The 13,045-nt window shown below is 40.7% G+C and overlaps 1 protein-coding gene across 2 annotated transcripts in view; it reads left to right on the top strand.

The window, feature by feature from the left end:
• The window catches only part of LOC147721189 (ETS-related transcription factor Elf-1-like), a 263,214-nt gene that overhangs the window by 179,468 nt on the left and 70,701 nt on the right, over nucleotides 1-13,045 (top strand). For both annotated transcript variants that reach the window (XR_015309863.1, XM_086964672.1), the window contains 2 exons: nucleotides 5,161-5,262; nucleotides 5,656-5,817. Coding sequence is in view for 1 of the 2 variants with exons in the window: in XM_086964672.1 (XP_086820798.1) it covers nucleotides 5,161-5,262; nucleotides 5,656-5,817 (264 nt within the window). In the remaining variant the exon portion in view is untranslated. The remainder of the gene's footprint in view (nucleotides 1-5,160; nucleotides 5,263-5,655; nucleotides 5,818-13,045) is intronic.

The following is a 13,045-nucleotide window of genomic DNA, read 5'->3' as shown; positions in this document are numbered from 1 at the left end:
CCGACCTCTACTAGTCGTTTTCTATCAAGACAGTTAAATAGAGGCAGTTGAAAAAGCAGAAAGCAATTCTGGTATTTTAGTTGCCTCTACTGGTGGTTTTCTATCAAGACTGTGAAATAGAAGCAGTTTAAAAGAAAAAACGTCCCTAAGCTGAAGCAGACAAGTCCTCGGGCTGATCTGTATATACTAAAGTATATTCAAGAGGTCTTGAATGCTTGACCTAAAAAGGACACTGAAACATGGCCGTATGGGGCCCACTATTTCTTTTTGTGCTTGCAGATTAAAAAACTCTAACTCGCACAGCCTATCACCATCACTAAAAATTCTCTGTGTGACACAGGAAGTAAGCAGTACATGGTCGCTTTAGTTTGGATGTCTGTGTCAGTTTAGGTCTTTGTGAAGGATATTCTTATTGGTATCTTGGGTGGTCAATTAACTCTGCTACCTGCTCTGACCAGCCTTTGTGACTATCCGCGATGTACTTGTCATGCTTCCCTTGCCCTTGTTTGTTTTTGGATCAGCCTGCTTTCCACTTGACACTAGTTGCTGCTCACTGTGTCTCCTGCCTCTCTGCCATGGCCTGGTTAGCTGGGGCTTAATGATGGGTTTCTGTAAGAGCTCTTTGTGTATTATAGCACAACACCGGAGGTAAAAGGCACAGGCCTGAATTTTAGGGAGCCAACTCTGGGATTCTGGGATCTGCTGTTTGCAGTGTGTGCAGCACGAAGAGGGGAGGGTGTGCTCAGGGTGGAAAGGTGAGCCCAGAGAGGCTGGAGCTTTCATTAATCCAGGATTTAATCCCATTGGTGCTTTGAGTCACAACAGTCCCTAGATGTTGGTAGAAAGCTTGGGGCTCAATGGCATAAACAGGTTTTTAAGTCTGATCTAGCACTCTGACGCTGGGTGTGTGCCTGGAACTAGTGAGTGCAGGATGTGTGCTTGGGTCTGTGGTATGTTCCAGGACCTTGGGAGCAAAGGATATGTGCCTGGCCCTCTTAGCACTAGGTATGTGCCGCGATCAACACTGCTCACATCTAGAAGTATAACTTTGTGACCTCAGGAGTTGCTTGCAATCCATTGTACACCAATTTGGAATTTCACACATCTTTATGGTAATGATAAAGTTGAAAAACAGGATTGAGACGAAGCTTTGCATTAAGGTGTTTTGTTAAATTAGGGCCAGTGGTGCACCGGGTTGTCATCTTGTCAATAATACTCTTTTAGCCATGGAAATATGATAAAATCATGTATTGAGGAAAACTGTCCTCTGGCATGTCCTGAGAATATTTCTTTCAAGCTAATTTCTCCGTGTTGAGCCTTTTTTATAATTCTCACATAATGGCAAAAAAATGGTGAAACACAGGCAGGACATGATTTTTCCAAGATCAAATACTTTGTTCAAGAATAAGGACACGTGACTTATTGCTACACAGCTCCAGGGAAATGTCCTGTGCTCATTATATCACCAACTTATTTTGTAAAATATAGGTTACATGCAAGTGTACTGGACCCCAACAATTGGTGGACGTTCTGCTATTTGCCAGACCAAGAGAACTGCCTGCCTTGTGAGGTCTCCGGTCAAGATTTTTCTAAGCACGGTCATTGTTTGCAAGTAAGGTATGAAAGGAAACGGAGTATCTCACCCCAACGCCTGTGTGCCATGTTCCCTAGCGTGGTGTTCACATGCGCTCAATGTTGGGCAGACAGTGCGAGATTCTTCCATATGCTGTAGTCCTATTCAACCATAACACCATATTAAGCTACTGTATTGCATGTTATTTGCTGAGCTATGGATAGTACCTTTAAGTGTACTCCACAACTGTATTTGCTTGGCCTACACATCTGCAGCACAGCCTAAAAAGTTATTGATAGATTCATGGATCTGCCGCTTATACTTGCCTGTAGACCGCTCTCAAAGAGCTGGAAATCAGCCGGTGATGCTGATACATATATAGATGGGGGCTCAAACTGGTGAAGTGGGTGGGTGAGAGAGGAAAGTGATTCAGAAAGAAGTTAGAGGAGTGCAGAAGGTTCTGGTACTGCCCATTTGGGATGTTGTTATAGTGGCCTGTCCCAGAATAGACGCCAGAGGACAGATTGTGGCTGGGAGGTTCCCTTTGAGACTTCCTGTCTGGCAGCTGAGGCACTAATATCGCCCCCATACCCAAACAGTATCTACCTGAATTCTTAGAGCTTTGATTTTTTAGACTGGTACTGGTCTGTTTGCTAGGTATGGATGGGATGGCAGTGGTGGTGGATACCTAACCACTGACATGATGACATACCGCGCTTCTGTTTCATTGTCAAAGTATGCTTATTGTGGCCATGGGGCTGGCCTTTCTCTGCTGTGCCGAATTGATGCGATCTGTCACTTGATGCTCCTGTGTAGAGTGTTTCATCACTGGTTGCCTAATGGACAGCCCCGCATTGTGTTTTGTAGAAGAGTAGGTCTGTTTAACAAAAATGTTTTTTAAAAAGCCCTAAAGGCAGATCGGGATTGCGAGGACTTTTGTCCAGCACCTGTGGCAATGGGTGATTCCCGGACAGGATCCTTGGTGTTAACTACTGGTGACCCACGGCCTTACATACTGTTTCATTCCAATTGCATAACCAAGTTGTCGTGTGACTCGCTAAGGATAGCAATTGCAAGCAGTGAGGTACTGTTTATTTTAAAATGTATTTTATTAAGAGTTTTATTGATGATGGACCAGAATTATGGTGCAGCATAATATTTCATATAATTATCTTGTACTTTGCTGGTTTGGGTTATACTTTGTTCCGTAAGTCTCTATTTATAATTCTATTTCACTTCTATAAGGTCACGCCATTAGTTATGTAGGCCACGCCTCTTGTGGAGGGTTCTTAGTTACGCTTCTTAGGTTGCACTCTTTTTAGATCTTTTTTTTACTGTTTTTCAGTATCACCTAATGCACTGTATGAGGGCTGTCCGTCGACGATCTAAGCTCAGGGTGGCAAGCAAGTAGCCCTTCATGAGGGTAAAGCGTAGTTATCTGATGGTGACTTGTTTAGAACATGGCCCGACAACTTCAGAAAAAAAATATAAACCAAACAGAAAATATCCTGCATCTGTACCCGGTCAGCTAATGGCTGTTAATGCCTGCCTGGCTCTATTTGATGAAAATTCCGCTCCTGGTCTGATTGTTAACAGGTCTGTGAATACATGTCCATGCTCACAGGAATGGCTTCAGCATTGGCGGTCCCTGGTGCAACAATCTTTCTCCACGGATTCCCTCACTACCACGCTCCAATGGTGTCCCTCATCTCCCCTGTAGCCCCTCCCGCAAATGTATTGAAGTTTTTTTTTTATCGTACTGCTCATCCCAATGTAGGATGTCAGAGCGTTTTATATCACACACATGGATTATACAGAACAAATGAGTCAAACAAGCGTGTTAATCACTGTATAGGGAGGGCGTGGTACACAAGGCAATGAGAGTTAGAAGGTGTAGGAGTCACACGTCATCAAAACTGGTGGGCATGTCAAGTGTGTTTAGTCTGGATGAACATAGGATTAAAAACGTAACACAGTGGGTGGGGGCATATATATGCTAAAATGAATTTATTACTGTCCTAAAGAACCCTTTTTAGCCTTCGAATAACTAGAGATCAAGGAAAAACAAAAACGATCTAAACCTATGACCCCGTTTGCACGGATCTCTTTGATGCAGGTTCATAACTTACTGTGCCTTATTAGAAGGATTGTAATTTATGAACTGCAAGTAATTTAAGCATCTCTGTGACTCCAGCAGTAACCCCCTGAGCAATCTACGTTAAACATAAGCTGTGATCTTTGTGTTACATGGACTTTGCAGCAGGCACATTAACAGTCTGTGCAAATGTATAATGAATCAAAACTGGCCATACAAAACATAATCACCTCAGCAAGTACATTAACCACTAGAGTTATCCAGCCATTGTCATCTCCTGAAATTTGCAGGGCACACCCAGATCTCCGCAGGCTGCTCTGGTCACGCCACACCCGTTTGCTCTGACCTCCCCTCCCCCTGTGAGCTTGGCACCAGGCTTTAAGTAGTGCCTTGAGTCCCACAGGCACTCTCTGAGACCGCTCTGTGAAGATGCTTCATTCTTTAAGGCGAAGGCAGCATTACTTGGCAACCCCACAGCGCCAGCGCTCATAAGCAGACCGGGCCAGCATGAGGTGATCAGTGGAGTAAGAAGGGTTGCACTGGGCCGGTAACACATGCAGGAGTTTAGAAAGAGACAGGAACATGGCGAAAGGTAGGACAAGCCTACGACCTGTTTTGGAATGAAAAATGACGGCAACTTACTTGAAAACAAGCTGCATATGTACTTGACGGCAGATTAGAGCAATCAGGTCTCCATATACTTTTATTTTGTGATTTATATAAAGCGGAAAGAGCAAAATATAGTTTACCAATTTTAAGACAACACAATTTTTGACGATGTAGAGTGGCTTCTAGCTTTCTTTAAAAAAATGTAGCCACCCGCATCCAAGCTTTTCAATAGCTAGCTTCCTGTGGGCTTGCATAAGGAAAAGGAAACTCCGTTTTTAGACATTGTAAATACCGAAGTGATGAAGCTGTGTCATAAAAGCTGTACTGCTTAGCAGTATAACACCGCCCCATCCCTCCCAGCATACGCTATGAGTCAAGGGTTGCTGTAAAGTGGTGCTACATTGTATGGAAAGGGCAGGGCTGGGTAAGACCCTCTCTGTATCTGATTATGAAAAGCACGTAGTCACGTGGGGTATAAACAGCTAGCACTCTTGGTTTTATCTTTAAGTATCAACCATATTTTATGCCAAATGATAAAAATGTAATTAGCTTAGGCTGTAAATGTAAACAGAAACTTATGAACTGGTATTTTTGTCAGAACCCGGGATATGATGAACTATACTTTTATGATCTAAGATCGAATAAAGTTTTATGATGTCGATGCTGATGGTTGAGTAATACTATTACAGATGTTTCTCCCCGGCATTATCACATGCCATCTGGCTGAAATCTCTTCGATGCTTTGGTAAATCTCTTTGGTGTGAGCAGCCATACTGCTTTAAGCGATGCCAGGGCTCCAGGGTAATTAATAAGGTTCACTGTCTGCACATGCTACTAAACCTTGTGATGTGACCCTAAAGTGCACTCGTGGTTTCTCTTGCAGATGACGCATCCTGTCCAGACACTTCAGCTGAAACCACGGAGGCAGCAGAGATTCTCCTGGACATCGAGTCCCCAAATAACATCTTGGACGAAAAGCGCATGCGTGAGTTTTTCCATCCTTGTTGTTGCATTGGAACCTCGCCATTTTATTTTACTTCCTCATATTTGAACTTGGAGCTGGGAAAAAGTACAAGTGTAGAGCAAAGAGAATGTGCTGTGCAGATATATGCAAATGACGCAGCGTATAAGACCACTCAGTCTTTGGCCAATTCCATTTCCACCACTAATTTCACCGGCATTCATTATTGCCGCAATTAATGGTTAATAATTTGAAATTGGTTGGTGGTTTGATGTGACCACCATGTGTCAGTACCAGAAAGATACCTCTGTTGAGTGCTTTTTCGGACTTCTAAATATGGCCTACACATGTCCAGATCCTGAAGTTTGGATCAAGCAGTCGATTGAGTTGTGTCATTTTTGTTTCCTAAACTTTCAGTTCATGGCTATGGGACGTATTTGGACGGTGACAATTCATCCCTCCCAAACTATATTTTTATAAAACCATCTGAAGCCGAGGAACGACCCAGTGGTATGGACGAGGATGACTCTGCAGATGAATCATGGCAGAAAAATGGCAGAAAACCACAGAGAAAAAAAGGTATGGCAAGTAAACTGTCTTGTCTCCTGTTATTCATCAAAGTAGTGGAAGAGCGGAGCGGCATCTGCTTTTAACCTTTTACAGACCTAAAAGAGTCCTTTTTGCAGGTTAATCCAAATGGTTGCACTAGCCCTTGCTCCTGAGATTAAAATGTATAACTGGGGTGTTCAACATAAGACCAAGCCGTCGGGTCCATGCTATATTTCTAAGATAACTCTAAGAATTACCACACACTATGTAAATGAATTCCATTTAAATTGTGTGTTCATTTATTCTATGTAGCTAACTTGAAAAATTGACTTTGTTCCGGTTGCTTGGTCTTGCGTGGGACACCCCGATGTATTGCTTTGGTCACTGCAAGAGAACTAATTCAGTGTTGCTGACTTTTATCTAGTCCTTTTATCTTTTTTTAAAATTTGCAAAGAAAGATTGGAAAAATAAATTGAAGCAGTGGGATCACAGCAGCTTAGTGGTTCGCCCAGTGTTTTGGGATTTCTGTGTCTTCTCTAACCTTTGAGTTTGGATATTAATGTTATTATTTCTATTTACCCCGTTTTTCCTTTAATTGTGAAGACTAGCACTATCTTTCTAGTAGAACTCCACTAGTTAGTCCCACAACACACTTAGAACAGAGCATATCATGGACATCCAACACAGTTCAGGCATGCCTTAAATGGCTGTAATGGACCCCACCAGCACTTCAGCAAAACAAATCAGACAGAACTCTGTAATGATGGATTATCCACACAGGAAGTAGTTTAAAGATGAGTTTAGTTATCGAACAGGCGAGAGCCAGGGAGCACAGCTTCAGTCTGCAAAGCAAGACAGCAACTGATTCCCGGCTGGAACGAGCACAGAGAATGCAACAAGCATTCCATGTCTCACCCTTAGAATATTGACACATCACATACAATAAAAGATACAAGGCATAATATAAGAACATAACACATCCCCCCTTTTTTAATAAGGAAGGAAAAAAAATAACAATAATGATACCCCCACAAATGATCAATTACTCTACAACCACATGACAAACTCCTTGAGCCATCCAGGAAGCACTCTTTTCCTAGTACCACTAACCGATGAATCATCTGCAACCACAGCTGATTTAATGGCATCAGTGGAGTCAAAAACTGTGTCACTAGTTCCATATGCCACCCCTTTTACTGCAGTGTCACTAGTACCAGATGCTATCCCATCTACAACATCCTTGGTTCCAGAAGGCTCCTGAACAACAGAATCATTCTTCCCACCAGGAACACTGTTTTCCAAAGCACTCTCCACCACCTCCCTTTCCAAATTGACAACAGGAAGATCAGTAGAGCGCATAACTCCTGGGTCAAGAAAGTCTTCCATCCGCTCAGTGTCCTTAATGCCATCAGAACACTTCAATCCTTCAAGTAAAACATCTGGATTCCTCCCTGAACACAAAGCAATGCTTTTTTAAATTCCACACTCTTCCATCATCCAAACGTACAACATTGCACAAAAGCTCCACCACTTCTTGTGGCGGACCAAATTGATTCTCACCTTTAGCAACTTTACCAGGTCTTTTCACACAAACATAATCACCAATATTAATTCGAACTTCCTTCACATCATGGGTTTTTATCATAATAAGATTTACTCTTATTATGAACTTGAATAAGTTTATCCCTAACTTCTGTAGCAGGCCAATGTTGTATTGTGCCATCACAAAGCCAAGCAGGAGAAAATTTACACCTTGGTCTCCTACCTCTCATGATAACAAAAGGACACAATCCAGTAGAATCATGTGTGGTGATCCTGTAAGCACACACAGCTTTCTGCACCTCAAGTTTCCAATCATGTCTTTTGTTCATAGCAGCTTGAATAACACCCTTAATTACACGATTAAAGCTCTCAACTGTACCATTCCCACTGGGACTATACAAGGCAGTGGTCTTATGCTTAATTCCTACTCTGTCAAAATATTCTTAAGCTTTTTTGGATGTAAACTGCACCCCATTGTCACTTAAAATGCTTGCCGGCAAACCTTCCAAAACAAACATTTTGTCCAGAAATTTTAAAATAACATCCATATCAATACTTCCAACAATTTTCACAGTTGGCCACTTAGAAAATAAATCAATGGCAACTAACCTGTATTCCTTAAATTCACCAACCGGACCAAAAATATCCACTGAAATAGTTCCTCATGGCAATTTAGGTATGAGACCTTCCCTCATTGGTGACTTCAATGTTCTTAAGGATTTGTCCGCAGATTAACAAAATCCACAATCTCTTACAAATCTTTCTACAGCTTTGTCAACACCCGGCCACCAAAATATACTTTTAACAATGACTTTAGTTCTCACAATACCAAAGTGACCTTCGTGGCATAGAAGTAGAATCTTGTTCCTCAATTCCTGTGGAGGAATGACTGTAACCTCTCACGATTATATCTATATCTATTGACAATTCCGTTCTTATTTCCCAAAAAGGTCTCAAACTGTCTGTAACATTTTCCTTCTTGGGCCAACCTTTGCATAAACACTCTAAAACATATTGTAATCCTGTATCCTTATTTTGTTCCTTCATCCATTTGTCTTCATCAAGGGCTGGTACACCAGCATCATGCACAAATGCGATGTTAAATTCACCCCAAGGGTCATCCGAGCATTCTTCCTTAGGAACAGGCATCCTGGAAAAATAATCAGCAACAGTATTTTCTCTCCCCGGCACATACATCAAGCTATAAACAAACTCCTTAATTCGCATGAAATTCTTGCCAGTCTAGCAGAAGCTGTAACACTACCCTCAGTGGTGAGAATTTTGACTAAAGGTCGATGATAAGTGCGAATCAAAACTGGCTCCCCCCACACAAATACACGAAAATGCTCTAAAGCCCAAGCGCAGGCTAAGGCTTCCCTCTCGATTATGGGGTATTTACTTTCGGCTGGAGATAAGGACCTGGAAGCAAACTAGATTATCCTCTCAAGACCATCAGTACCTTTCTGTGACAATACAGCTCCCAATCCTTTGTCACATGCATCTGTAGTTACAATACACTCCAAATTTGAATCAAAACTATTTAGAGCAATCACATTCTGCAAATCGTTCTTCACACTGTTAAATTCTGCATCACATTCACCAGTCCATTCAAATTTTGTATTCTTTTTCAAAAAGGCACGATTATTTAACACCTTACTTGCAAAATTCCTGATGAATTTTGCGCAATAATCCGCCATCCCTAGAAATGATTTCACCTCTTTTTTATTGGTAGGAGCAGGTGAATCAACAATAGTGTTGACCAAAGATGGGTTGGGTCTTACCCCATCCTGAGAAATAACATGTCCTAAATAAGACACACTCCTTTGATCAAATTTGCACTTGCTGATTTCAACAGTTAATCCTACATTTTGCAACACATTCAAAACTTCTTTAAGTTTACTGTCGTGTTCCTCCTTGCATTTGGCAGCAATCAATATGTCGTCTTGAAAAAATTTGACACCACTCATTTTCCCCAGCAACTTGTACATTAGGCGCTGTAAAACAGCAGCCGCTGATGCGAGGCCGAAAGGCATGCGCTTAAGTTGATAACAAATGTAAGGTGTTATAAAAGCAGTGAATTCCTTGACTCCAGCGATAACATCACTTGATGGTAAGCTGCTGATAAATCGATGGTGGAAAACCAACTGGCACCGTTGAGCGAAGACACCATTTCATTGATTTTAGGCAGTGGAAACCTATCTATAACGATGTTATTATTAAGATGGCGCAAATCAATGCATAGACAGATTTTGCCATTCCCCTTGCGTGCCACCACCACCGGAGAAATCCACTCAGAGCGATCTATTTCTTCAATTATATCCCTTTCCAATAAACCTTCTAATGCTTTTGCTACCTCATCCCTTATGAGTATGGGAATAGGCCTTACCTTGTGAATTTTAGGTACGCCATCTGTTTTAAGCACAATGATGTGCTCGAAACCTTTAAGTGATCCCAAATTCTTGCTAAACACTTTAGGAAATGACTTACTGATATCATCTTGCAGTCTGCTGGAGTCATCCACAACTATTACCTTTTCTTCACTGTTGGGGTCTAAAATTATGTTCAAACTCTTTTGGTCCATCCAACCCAAAACAGAAGGGCCAAAATCAGATACATATAGTTCTCCCTAGCATATCTCCCTTTAAATAAAAATGTCAACCATCTGAAACGTAACATGTTGATCCTCTCACCCGTGAAACTCAAGGGACTAATATCAGCGGATATTAACTGTTCACCTATTTTTTGACAAATTTTTCTTTCCATACTCCTTTATCAGTTATTGTATAAGGTGATCCTGAATCAGCAAACACCTTAACCAGTACACCCCCTATGGATATATCACATATACGTTTGTCTTTCACTGTAGCATCAGTGATGTTAATCACAAAATTACCTTGGATACTTTTGACACACTCCCATTCACCACTTTACTTGTCAGGATCATTATAATCCTCATCATATACATATTTGACATTGCTTTTCCTTCTGCTACACATTTTACTAAAATGGCCAATCAAACCACAAATACTGCAACTTTTCTTTGCAGCTGGACAATTCCTGCTAAACGCTAAATGCTCTTTACTTTCACAGCGATAACGTCGCCTGTCCTCAAGTTCTCTATCTTTCCACACAGTCTTTTGCATTTGATTGGAAGACTTGTTCGAGTTATGTTGTTGTTGCCCTCGATTGCCACTCTGAACTTTAAGCACCGCCCCTGTGTCCTTGTCAGAGTCTTTAAGCTGTGTCGCACATCTTTAAGACATTTCTGCCTTCCTTACGATAGAGAGAATATCCTCTAAAGGCGAGTCACCATTTACCCATAAACGTTCTTGTATTGCAGAATTGTTACAATGCATGACTAATTGGTCCCTTAGTAATTCATCATGCAAATCTCCAAAATTGCAGTAAATAGCAAGCCTTTTCAATTCATCAATGTAGTCATCCACAGGTTCATTTTTGTTTTGTTTCCTCTGCAAAAAATGTATAACTCACCACTCCCATGCAGACCTTAGGCACAAAATATTTATCCAAATCCTTTAATGCTGCTTCAAAGTCATTCAATTCTACAGTAACTGACATCTTAGGCATACGATTATAAGTTTTTATTCCCACTGGACCTAAAGAATGTAAAAGGATTCTTTTCTTTTGATCAGGTTTCATTTTACCTGCTTCGTCAACAGCACTAATATAATTTATGAAATAATGTTTCCATTCCAACTATTCCATAGCTGGATGTGATCCTGAAGACCAAAAGGAATGAGGAGGACTTAAGGTGAAGTTTTGTTGAGCCTTTGTCTCTTGTTGTTGATGATCACCCTCTTCCATAAAGTTATTGAAAATATAAGGTAATAATACTGGTGTATTTGAAAAGAACTCCTTCAAAATATATCAATGCAAATACATCATAAAATGAGAATGAAGGTCCAATGAAGAAACAGCAAGAAATTCGAAAAAAATAATGAAAAATGAAAATCCTCACCAACATACCTGCCTCCTCACCTGTTGAGAATATTCCGATATAATGTAAGTTCTTCCTGCAGTCAATTAAACAAATTACTGGAAACAAATCTTCCTCTTAGTGTTTCCAAGTAACAAAATTTCCTTCTCTGTTCCCGAGTAGGTCTGCAAAATGGCCGCCACGTAAAGGTCGCGCAGAGTGAGCTAGCGCTGTGACATCACGTGGTAGCAATTTTGTATAACCCCACCACTCACCAGAAAAGGAAAAAAAACAACTTGTACTAAATGTGACCACATACTTCTATGCAAAACTGAATGAGATACATGACTGCAATGCAAACTTTTGAAATGATATCCCATCCTATAGAAAAGCCACACAGTGCCATACTACTGACAGATTGTGGATGAAACAAGTACTAATTCTCAATGACAATATATTTACTATTGCGACCTCTGATGCATTGTAGCTTCATTAAGTTGTCAGAGCTTGAGCACATCACGGCATGAAATTGCTCTCACCGGTCTAAACGTGAGTTACCATTGAAATGCATTATGGTACCCGAATTCTGACTTCACGCAATGTAGCTTATTCAGAAGCCACTATGCTTGAAAAGTGCACATCTTGCCTGCAAACCTTGTGATCTCACTGCGTTTAACTTAATACGTGGCTGTCATAAGCTTTGTTCCGCGTGCATCCCACATCACAATACGCTGCTGCCTTAACATTCTTTTGGCTTATGTAACACAGTGCAAGTTAATACTGAAATGTATTGTGGTATCTGCATGCACGATGTTTTACACTCAAACTTTTGTTCGTATTCAACAAGGACTCCACTCAATATTGTACATATATGCTTAACAACCTGGCTGTGAAAACAAGCACTGTATTATTATTATTTATTTTTGCATTCATGTGATTCTCATTGGTATAATTTATGCAATGTCATTGTTGAGTTTATTTTGTGGAACATAGAATGTTTACCATGCCCTTTTAAAAAATAGTGATGGTATATACTTTTGTAAGGAAGTAGGCTCTTTACTTGAGAAAGGTTGTAAAGCCATAACACGTTGTCCCTGACATTGTGGTATTAAAGACTTTCACATTGTGAGGACTGCCATGTGTAATTTAGCAGTAGTATAGACAGCAGTTGGTCCTTGACATAATTATGACATATGAGGTATTTCTAACATTCGATTAAATTATTCTTCCTTAAGAAAAGACTGAATCTATGTCATTAAATCAATAGATAATACTAGCCCACGTATACAGGATATCTTACAGTAAGTGCCAAAAAACTTCAGAACTGAGAAAAATCCAATCCAAACAGGTCAATCTGTTTAATGTACAATATACCAAAATTTCGAAATTTAACACATCTTTATACATATATTTACAATAGCAATAAAACAAGAGATATGTTCTGTATTCAAAGAAGACCGTGCACAGAGAAAGAATAAAGTGTGTGCTCAAGTGAATGATCAGGATGATCAGAAGAACATAGTGTGAATCGTTTATATACAAAGAGAACGAGCCTGCCCTGGATTACGCTTGTTAAAAATGTACTTCTTTTTTACTCGCTTATACACTATATACAAAATAATTCCGCAGTCCTTAGTTTGCACAGATGGCAAAGGGATTTTTGGAAATGGGGCACGGGACAGGGGTCAATAGGTGCAGGCTCCCAAGGGGGGATGTCGTCGACGTTTCGACCCAAACATATAAAGGGTGGTTTGAATCCTCAACAACGGGTCTTCATCA

Source organism: Lissotriton vulgaris, chromosome 4_1 (genome assembly GCF_964263255.1).
Source record: "Lissotriton vulgaris chromosome 4_1, aLisVul1.2, whole genome shotgun sequence".
NCBI lineage: Eukaryota > Metazoa > Chordata > Amphibia > Caudata > Salamandridae > Lissotriton > Lissotriton vulgaris.
The sequence above is the reverse complement of the archived record's forward strand: the minus strand, read 5'-3'. Positions and strand labels throughout refer to the sequence as shown.